The sequence below is a fragment of the Artemia sp. Qi Xiang Cuo genome, chromosome 5 (genome assembly GCF_049724085.1).
Source record: "Artemia sp. Qi Xiang Cuo chromosome 5, ASM4972408v1, whole genome shotgun sequence".
In the NCBI taxonomy this organism is placed as follows: Eukaryota; Metazoa; Arthropoda; class Branchiopoda; order Anostraca; family Artemiidae; genus Artemia; species Artemia sp. Qi Xiang Cuo.
Genome location: NC_142798.1, coordinates 52,033,418 through 52,044,530, shown reverse-complemented (window position 1 = coordinate 52,044,530; position 11,113 = coordinate 52,033,418). Strand labels below are relative to the sequence as shown.

General features: G+C 34.7%; 1 protein-coding gene across 3 annotated transcripts in view; it reads right to left on the bottom strand.

The window, feature by feature from the left end:
* The window catches only part of LOC148952249 (rhodopsin-like), a 175,337-nt gene that overhangs the window by 12,658 nt on the left and 151,566 nt on the right, over positions 1–11,113 (bottom strand). For all 3 annotated transcript variants that reach the window (XM_089088895.1, XM_089088897.1, XM_089088896.1), the window contains one exon: positions 9,718–9,854. In XM_089088895.1, the coding sequence (XP_088945021.1) occupies positions 9,718–9,854 (137 nt within the window). The remainder of the gene's footprint in view (positions 1–9,717; positions 9,855–11,113) is intronic.

The following is an 11,113-nucleotide window of genomic DNA, read 5'->3' as shown; positions in this document are numbered from 1 at the left end:
TGATTAGTTAAATCTCCTTATTTTGAAAATTTGTATTGAGGAGAAAGGAGCCTGCTGAGAGAAATTAAAAGTAAGTAGTATATATATATATATATATATATATATATATATATATATATATATATATATATATATATATATATATATATATATATATATATATATATATATATATATATATATATATATATATATATATATATATATATATATATATATATATATATATATATATATATATATATATATATATATATATATATAAAAGGAGAAAGTTTAATAGAAAGGAGAAAGGACTTGTACAAGAATTATCTGAGTGATAGATCACATGAAAACAAAAGAAATGTAAAGAAAGTGGAGAAAGCATTGAAATATGAACTAAGGAGGTGTGAAGTGGAGGCCATGGATAAAATTGCCGAGGATTTAGAAGATGCAGCTAGACGGCATAATTGTACTGGCACGTTAATAAATTGAGAGGTAATAGTCAATCCGGACTTGTCCCAGTTAAAGATAGGAATGGGGTGTTAATTAGCGATAAGACAAAAGCTAAAGCGAGATGGGCCGAACATTTTGAGAATTTGCTTAACCGAGATAGAGTTGCTGGAAAAAATATAGAGGAAAATGAAAAAGTTTGTGATACCTTGGATGTGAAGGAAGATTTGTTTTGTGAGGAGGAATCAGAAACAGTACTAAAAGGATTAAAGAATAATAAGGCTCCAGGGGCTGATAGGGTAGTAAATGAGTTTCTTAAATATGGTGGCTCTGAGGTTAGAAATAAGTTATTCGAGATTATGAATATGATTTTTGAAAAAGGGGAAGTACCTAATGATTTTAGGAAAACCTTAATTAAGCCACTTTATAAGAAAGGTGATAAAAGTGAGTGTGGTAGTTATCGAGGCACTAGTCTGGTCTCTGTAAGTAGCAAATTGCTTAGTAATATGATACTTTTAAGACTGAGAGATGCCGTAGACAAAGTTTTAAGAGAAGAGCAGTGCGGTTTTAGAAAAGGTAGAGGATGTGTTGACCAAATTTTCACTCTTAGGTTAATAATTGAGAAGTTCCTAAGTTTTCAAACACCTTTGGTCCTCAGTTTTATAGATTATGAGCAAGCGTTCGATTCTGTTGATAGAGGAGCTTTAGTAAAGGTTTTATCCTTGTATGGTATACCAGACAAATACATTAAAGTGATTAGTGCTATGTACGAGAATAACACTGCTGCGGTTAAGGTAGGAAATGAGGTTAGCAGCTGGTTTTGTATTAAATCAGGAGTTAAGCAGGGTTGTGTTCTATCCCCCTTTATATGGATTATTTTGATGGACTTTGTTTTAAGGAGCACAGGAAAGGCAATGGGAGACCACGGAATCAAATGGGGAGGAAAAAGTCTCCTGGACTTGGATTATGCTGATGATTTAAGCATCCTAGATGAAAGTGTGAGCAAAATGAATGAAGTTTTAGAGGTTTTGCGAGTTCAGGGTGCTAGTATTGGTTTGAAAATTAATGTTAGGAAGACCAAGTCACTAAGGCTAGGAATAAGTGAAGATGAAAAGGTGACGTTGGGTAATGAAAAGATTGATCAGGTGGGCAGTTTCACTTACCTTGGTAGTATTATTAGTAAAGATGGTGGGAGCAGTGAAGATGTTAAAAATAGAATAGCCAAGGCTCAGGGTGTTTTTTCAAAGTTAAAAAAAGTCTGGAAGAATAAGAAGATAAGTCTGCAAACCAAAATTAGAATATTAGAAGCTACAGTGATGACAGTGGTCAAATATGGCTCTGAAGTATGGACGCTCCGAAAAGCGGATGAAGCTTTGCTAGATGTTTTCCAGAGAAACTGCTGAAGGATTGTTCTGGCTACCCGGCTGACTGACCGTATTTCAAACAATAGGCTATACGAATAATGTGGTTCAATACCGCTTTCTAGGTCTATAATGAAAGAAAGGTTGAGGTGGTTAGGGCATGTTGTTCGGATGAAGGATGACAGATTGCCGAAGATTGTTCTTTTCGGCCAACCATCTAGGGCTAAACGGAAAGCAGGTCGTCCCCGTCTGGGTTGGGAGGACGTCATAAAGAAAGATTTAAAGGAAATGGGAACTTCGTGGACGGGTGTAAAAAGGGAGGCTTTGAATAGATTGGGGTGGAGGAGGAGCGTGCGTAGCTGTGTTGGCCTCAGGCGGATTGGTGCTGCAATGAGTTGTTAGTAGTAGTAGTAGTATATATATATATATATATATATATATATATATATATATATATATATACATATATTAGCATAATAAAAAGAGAAAATAACAGCAAAAAAAAAAACAAAAAAAAACAAAAAACAACTAACCAAGCTCCTTTTAGCTGGATATACTCTTCCTTTTCGTCCTGATTGCACTCTTTTTTAGCTTAAGATACAACTATTTTGTGTTCAATTTTATTTTTTTAATTGATTCGCAAGTTTTTATTTTTTTACATTCTCTTTTTTATCGCTCAAAAAGCCAAAATTTACTCCTTTGAAGCTTGTGATAACCATAATTTCCATATAATTAGAGATCATTTTTTTTAATTAAAACCTAAACCAAGCAGAAGTACAGAAACAAAGTCACAGAATATTTAAAGCGCGAAACGAACAGAAGCCACTACGAATAAATAAATGAAAACCTAAGCGAATCCAAATTAACATTAATAATCGTATCAAACGTAAAGATAAAAGATGCTGCTACGGATGAATAGGTGAATCCTAAATCGAATAGAAATTAAAATAATAATAAAAAATAAAACCTAAAACGAAGAGAAATTACCGCAAATAAGGGTCGGGCTTGGACTATTCTAAACCCTCTAAATGCCATAGGATGATTTGTACTTTACTGAAAACAATTTGTATTTCGTGCAGTGTGTGTGTGTTTTTTTTAAATAGCCTATTAGCAAAACACCAAAAATAGCGTCACAATGCTACTCGAGGTTTTCAAATAAGATTTATTTCCAATAAGACTGGGGTCACCCCCCTCTGGAAACCTCTAGCACGCTTGAGTGTCACTTGCACTTTAATAAAACGATATATATCTTAAACAGTGTTTTTTTATTTGTTAAAAGCATCAGCAACAACTAAAAAGAAAATAAAGATACTAATCAAGATAAATTAAAAAAACACGCCTTTATAATTGAAAATAAGGAGCGACATTAAAACTTAAAACGAACAGAAATTATTCCGCATATGAAGGGGGCTGTCCCCTCCTCAACGCCTCGCTCTTTATGCTAAAGTGTTTTATTGTTTTATAAAGCAAGTGGTTAGAAAGAGTCAAACATTAGCGTAAAGAGCGAGGCGTTGAGGAGGGGACAGCCCTTTTCAGATACGGAATAATTTCTGTTCGTTTTAAGTTTTAATGTCGCTCCTTACTTTCATTAAAAAAAACCTTACTTTCATTTTTAAACTTAATTTCTGAACGTTTTTGAATCAGTGCAGGTTTTGATTTTGGCTCACCGTACATGAATAATTAAAACGAAATTTGCATATTAATTTAGTCGCTCCTTACTTACAGTTCGTTTCCATGAACTGTTTGACTACAGAAATAAAGACTTTAAAAATATGTTTATTATCTAAAAACTCTCTCTTTTGATTCCATTTCATTTAAACATAAATAAAATTAATGCTTAAATATAAGTTTGAAATGAAAACTGATAGTTTTTGAAGCAATCTGTTTAGTATTTTTGATACAATATTTTGAACTGAAGAATTAATAAATGGTCCAACACTTGGTTTTGTTTATCAAACAGTTCGTGGTAACGAACTATAAGAAGCGACCCGACTCGATAGTAACCGAAACTCTAAAAAACAGAATTTTGATAGGCCTACCAATAGTTATATCAAAAGGATTACATTTTTATGCTGATTTCAAATATATAAGTTTCATCTAGTTCATTCTTATCAGTCAAAAGTCACGAGCCTGAGAAAATTTGCCTTATTTTCAAAAATGGGGGAAACACTCCTGAAAAGTCATAAAATCTTAATGAAAATTACACCATCAGATTCCGCGCATCAGAATGATCTCCTCCCATGATCATTTTTTTCCGAAGTCACCCGATCAAAATTTTGAGATAGCCACTTTATTCAGCATAGTCGAAAAATCTAATAACTGTTTTTTGAGGATGACTTAATCCCCCACAGTCCCCAGGGGAAAAGCTGCATGTTATGAACTTTGTCCATTGTTTACATATAGTATTGGTTATTGGGGAGTATACAGACGCTTTCAGGGGGATTTTTTTTCGGGTGTGGGGGGGAGTGGTATACGTTGGAGGTTTTTTTCATGGAGGAGGTTTCAAGGGGAAAGGGACATTTCTATGAAGGGGTGCCGGATTTTCCAGTATTATTTAAAAACCGATCAGAAATTAAATTAAAAAAAAACAAGTTTTTTTCAACTGAAAGTAAGAAGCAACATTAAAACTTAAAACGAACACAACTTATTATATATTTGAGGTGTTTAGCCCCCTAGTCAATGCCTCGCTCCTTATGCTAAAGTTTTTTTTTTAGTTCTTTCAAAAGAGCTATTTATTCTAATTATCTGGCCTTTGTGATTCATGGGTCATTTTTAAAGAATTGGAACAAAATTCCAACTTTAGCGTAAAGAGTGAGGCATTGACTAGGGGGCGAAACCCCTCATGCACGTAATAAATTTTGTTTGTTTTAAGTTTTAATGTTAATCCTTACTTTCAGTTGAAAAAACTTGTTTATTTATTTAATGTTTAAAAGGGATGTGTCTGAGAGGGAGAAAGTATGGAAAATTTTTTACTGCATATTAGACTTATAAAACAAGAGTAATAGTTTGAAATATAATAATGCTCATTCATGGAAGCCCCACAAATTTTTGATTGTTCACTTTTTAATCAATGAAAGAGAAACTGTTTGAAATGTATTTTACTTTTCGGTAAAGGAGGGATAACGGCAAAACCATTATATATTTTTAGGGGGGAGGGGTATTAGCCCTACTTATGTAATGTCTGCTTATTTTTTGTTGTTTTTGTTGTATGATAAAGTGATATTATACGTTACCAAAATTAGAAACTAACATGGTTTTTGAAGAGGATTCCAACAGAAGATTTTTACTACTGTTTTAAGCTGCTTTACAATTGTTTCCAACGGTGTGTAGAGTTAAAAGGATACTAATTTGAATATCATTAGCAAAACCTAGACACATTTAATGCCATTTTCGTTGTTTTGCATCAGTTACCTTTTCGGTGGGACAGACTTTATGTTTGTATAATATTTAAGGCAGCTACATTTCCTTTTTATCACCAATTGTGCTGTGGATATGTAGACTATATGTAAAGCACATCTACTGTGAATTCTTTCCTACGTTCAAGTAAACTAATGGCTACTAAGGAATTCTTAAATACTTCGGACAAAGTCAGACACAAGAAACATACGTACTGCTTATAAACCACAAACCATGAAAACCTGACAAAAATATAAGAAATACTCCCTCTTAAGTTTTCATTTTATACTTATTTTCCAAAAATGGAATTTCCAACGGAATTTCCAGTCCTTTTTCTTTTGTCAAACCCTGTTGCAAAGGTGAAAGTTTTCCCTTCAGCCTCTTTGCTCCAACCCCGAGTGACTCTTACGCGTCCTCAGATGGCGGGTTGTGAAACATCATTCATATATAGGGAAATACCCTTGACTATCAAATGAGACAGCGGTGACCAGGGGGAGACTGAGTCTCTGGAGTTTTTTGAATAGCTGATGTCATTTTGTCAGGAGGATATAAATGGTGACAAGACTCTGATGTCTATCTTACTGAGCCCACAGGTGGGCGAATACGTCTAAAGACATTAAATTTAGCCCCAGCAATGTAATAAATCACTTGATGATGTTATGATGCCAAATGGGATCATTCTCCCTGCAAGGTTAACTGCAAGAAGCGGAAAACACATTTAAGGCTTTGTATGGTCCTAGGTAGAAGTAGAGAGGGTTGGTTTGCTGTCGCTTCGGAATTCAGCAAAGAGACTTCTGCGGTTTTTGAATTGTGAATATATAATGAATTGTGAATTACGAATAGACAATCAATGAAAATATAAAATAAGTGCTGGAGACCCGTTTAGACAAGGCTTGATAAGTCTTTCACAAATGGATGCTATACCGGCCTTATCTACAAAACTTGCCACCTCAATCGGAAACGTAAATCTTCTGACGTTTTTAAAGCCACGAAAGTAAGATATGCTCCTCTTTAAAACAAACAGGTACAAATACTGGTAGGCTACATTAGGTTTTTCCAGAGACACATCTACCAGGTACCGCTGAACAACCAATAGGACATGCAGCCCTGCCATTCTCTGGAAGACAACGTGAAACACACAGACAAGGAGCAGGCTTTTGCTTCCAAGAAGAGGAATAAACTCTCTGCTGTCACTGATGTCCGTCTCAGACAAATTCATGCTGAAACAAATCAAAACAGATTTCAGTAGCCTCTTCATGGTATAGGATGCTCTGAATTTTTTCGAGATTAGAGAAGAGATTGAAGATTTTTACTCTCAGCCTCAGAGCTTCGAAACACAATTTCTGCGTTCGACATCCTTATAGTCTTTGGAGACATCAATGCCATCATGAGAAGTGAAAATAACAAACGCAAAGATATTGTGGGGGAGTTTAGAATCAGAAAGATTATCGGCAGTAGAAAGTAAGCCACTGAATTTTTGTCGAGAAAATAAGCTCTTTATCACATACACAATAATTAAACCCAGGTAAAGAAGAAAGTCAGATTGTGGTAACCTGATGGGAAAAATGAAAACATGATAGACTATATACTGATATCAAATTGGTTACTATACTCATTCACAGACAGTGATACAAGTAGGTGGGCATTCTGACAAAAGTCGCTCCACTCTTGTCATCCCTTCGCTTAAGAGTAAAGGCCGTTGTCAAGCCGAAACAGAAATTCCCAAGATTCTGTTTAGAAGCCTTAAAAGACACAAAGACGAGACACAAGTGAAGGGAGCAGCTCAAAGAATGACTTTCAATGTTCATAAATAAAAACCTGATATACTGAGTCCAATCGACAACAACCTACACGTACTACAATGTCGGCATGGCTATAGGAAAGACAGCCGAGCTTGTTCTCATCCATAACTCAAGAGAACACAGGACGGTAATTTCTTACCCACGAGATTATTGATATGTGTACCAACAAACGAACTGTCCAAAACAAGCAAGACCAATAAAGTCTTGCATACAACACATCTTAAGCGTCAACTTTAGGAGAGGACTCGGGAGGTACTAAAGTAAATAAGAATTGAAAATAAAATGTCCACTGTGCTAGGAAGACTTCCATATGGGTAACACATACCTCATTTTCAGAGGTGTCAGAGAGTGAACAAATGGTGAAAAAAAGTGAAGTGTCACGATCTAATGGATAAAAATCAGCTTTGAGATCACAACATGCACTGGAATCCCAGACCAATAGATATAATGCTTTCAGAAAAGCCGTATCTTACATTAAATCTAAATACAAAAGTGCTCCAAGAGCTCCCATCACAGAGCACTATGTAAATCCTTCAAATTTATCTATTTCTGTCAGAATTCCATAATTTCAACGTTGCTCGGAGTTGACATAGAAAGTTAACGGAGAAAATTAAAGTTTGGAGCGTCAACAAGCGTTGAGGGTGATTGAACGTCAGATGGTGATTATAACAATAGCGTGTCCAGAGCCACAAAGAACAAAGACTAGGGCTTGTAAACAAGTGTATTTCGTAACCCCCCTTTAAGCTTTCTTTTAAAGTATCTTTCAATTTTTAGTCATAGAGGGGAAAATGCGCCCAAAATTCTTAAAAACAATTACTCCTCTTAGAGTTTAAAAGACAAAAGAAAAAAAATAATGAAACCTTTAATGTAAATTTCTCTTTTTTTTTGTAACGGGATCCTGTCAGGCTTCGTTTTAAGGGATCTTTAAGTCTCAAACTTCAAAAAAGAATAGTATAGACACGATAGATAAAAATTATTGCAAACAGCCTGCGGGCCATAGCAACACAAAATACAGTCATATACAACTTTAAATAATATATAAAAAAAAAGCAGAATGCAGAATGCTGCTACCACTCAGTCCCTTATCAAACAGTTCATGCTAACGAACTGTAAGTAAGAAACGATGTGGCTCAATAGTAACCAAAACTCTAAGAAACAGAGTCTAGATAACAATAGATACATCAAAAGAATCGAATTTTGATGCTTATTCAAAATATGTAAAATTGACCAACTTTAATGGCACCCATCAAAAGTTACGAGCCTGTGAAAATTTGCCAAATTTTTGAAAAAGGGAGGAAACACCCCTAAAACATCAAGGAATATTAATGAAAATAACACTATCAGATTCAGCATACCAGAGAACTGTACTAAAGAGTTCTCAAGCTCCTAGGTATAAAAACGTGGAATTTTGCATTTTTTGCAAGAAGAAAGATCACGGATACGTCTTTTTATTTTATTTGCTTTTTCCCAGGTCTGATTGTATCAAATCGGTGATCGTAGAAGATCCAGAGAGGGCTCATTTGATCGGAAATTTAAAGCTATAGTACCACTTTTAAGCGACCAAAAATATTGGATGACAGCAAGCTCCATCCCACGCTCTTTTTTCCCCAAAGTCACCCGATCAAAATTTTTCGATAACCATTTTTTCAGCATAGTCGAAAAGTCTAATAACTATGTCTTTGAGGATGACTTAACCCCCCGCAGTCCCGGGGTAAGGGCTGTAATTTATGAACTTTACCCATTGCATCGTATAGTATTGGTTATTGGGAAGTATATAGACGTTTTCAGGGGGGATTTTTCTGGTGGAGGGGCGAAGGTTACATGGGACGATTTTTCCATGGAGAAATTTTTCACTGGGGATGGGAATTTTCCATAGTGGGGTACCAGATTTCCCAGCATTATTTAAAAAAAAGATAAGAAATTAAATAAAAAAAAACAAGTTTTTTCAGCTGCAAGTAAGGAACAACATTAAAACCTAAAACGAACAGAAATTATTACGTTTATGAGGGGGATGGTCCCCTCCTTAATACCTTGCCCTTTACTCTAAAGTTTTTTTTAGAACTTTTAAAATAGCTTATTATTCTAATTAAACGGCCTTTAGTACTCCAGTAGGTTTTACTGGTCTCTTGTTTACTATTTGGTGCAATAATGTTTGCCATGTTGCCTACAAATAGTAGGCCTATATTCATCAGTGATGCTGCAATTGCATTCAAGCTCATTCTGCCTTATCTCCCAATGAGATCAAACACTAGATCTGGATTATTCCATAGAAGGGGAGTGCCGAATAACTGAAACAAACATCAAACCTAGGTTATTATAAGGTTATTATTAGTTTAAAAAAAGTAAAATTAATAAGCAAATTAGAAATTAAAAAAAAAGAAATTAAATTAAAAAAAACAGTTTTTTTTTAACTGAAAGTAAGGAGCGACATTAAAATTTAAAACGAACAGAGATTATTCTGTATGTGAAAGCGCCATATATGAATGGACCTCCTCAACGCCCCGCTCTCTACACTAAAGTTTTTTATTGTTTTAAGAAGTAGAGCTGCGAGAAAGAGTCAAACTTTAGCGTAAAGAGCTTTAGCGTTGAAGAGGGGACATCCTCTTTCATATACGGAATAATTTCTGTTCGTTTTCAGTTTTACTGTCGCTCCTTACTTTCAGTTAAAAGGCTTGTTTTTTACGACTGTCTTGGTTACAAGACAGTAGTAGGCTACTACCACGAACCTGCCTGTACTTGGGATGCATGAGCGCATAGACGACCGGATTGTAGATGGAAGCAGTTTTGGCGCAAAGCGCTGGAATCATAGTGCCAAGTGGTGTCAAATATGAATGCATCGAAAGCAATCCCATTATGCTGATAACTGGAAAAAGAATATACAATTACTAATACAGGTAGGTAAGGTTAGTAAGGTTAAGGTTTCAGTAAGGTTAACAAAGCCTAAAAATAACACCAAACCTGAGTCTCTCCAAACCTGAAAAGTTATAGTAACACCCTGAAGAGTCTAAACGAGAGAAGAACATTACTTGTGTTACAGAAGGGTGTTTAATAAAAACAAGAAAATAAAACGAAAAGCCTACAAGATAGAAATGAAAATGTTATGTAGTTCACCCTAGTTATTTTTGAACAAGTAAAAAATGAAAATCAAATCGTTCTATGTGTCGACTTGTAGAGACGCTGCAATGTTAGTATTATCTTCTGGAACATAATATGATTATGTGTGTAGTGTGGCAAGTATTATTGATTATTTTTATAAAAAAAATGCCTTGGAACGTCTTGTAATGACGCTTTTGGAACCAGATATTGTTTCTGAAATAGGAATGCTGGACACTACTGAATCGCTTAAAAGTAAATCATCTTCTGATTTATTCAAAATTAATTTAAAAAAACGTTTTCCAAAAAATTATTTCTTAAATAAAATTATTGAGCTATAATAATCCAAAGACGAGCAGAAATAAACTCATATAATAATACAAACTTAAAACCATCAGAAATGATTACAAATATGAATAGTGCTAACGCCCTCTAATCTGTCTAAACTCTAAAGTGTCATTTGTGCTATACTGAGCACAAAAGTGTTCAAAATATATTTTCTCTTTAGTACTTGTATGATATACACCCTACCTAATATTTTTCCAACATGTTTCCCTGACGCTCAGTCCTAATGAAATATACCAAAGTAGGATAAAATATAATACTTTAGAAACAAATTTGGACTATATATTTTGCCCATCAGGGGGGGGGGATAAGTATATTGGATCTGCAGGCCTAATGTGTTACGTACAATTATTCTGTCTATTATGTAGTAAGAACTGTTTCTAACTTCACATTGTGCAAATACTTTACCCCCACCCCCTAATGTGCAAATATATGGCCCAAATTATATATTTTCCATATATTCAGTCACTTTTCTTTGTCTTGTTTCACGCTAACCTGAAAGAAACTAACGTAGAGAAAAACCGGTTCTATAATGCGTCAATGAATGAACAACTTGAACGGTAGGGCGTTTATCATGCAAGTATCTCTCTTTTATAATGTTAATAAACAAAAGTTACTGAGACTTTTATGGATGAATATTATTTTTATTAAACCATCAGTCTTCTTTCATTCGTTCTTTTCAGT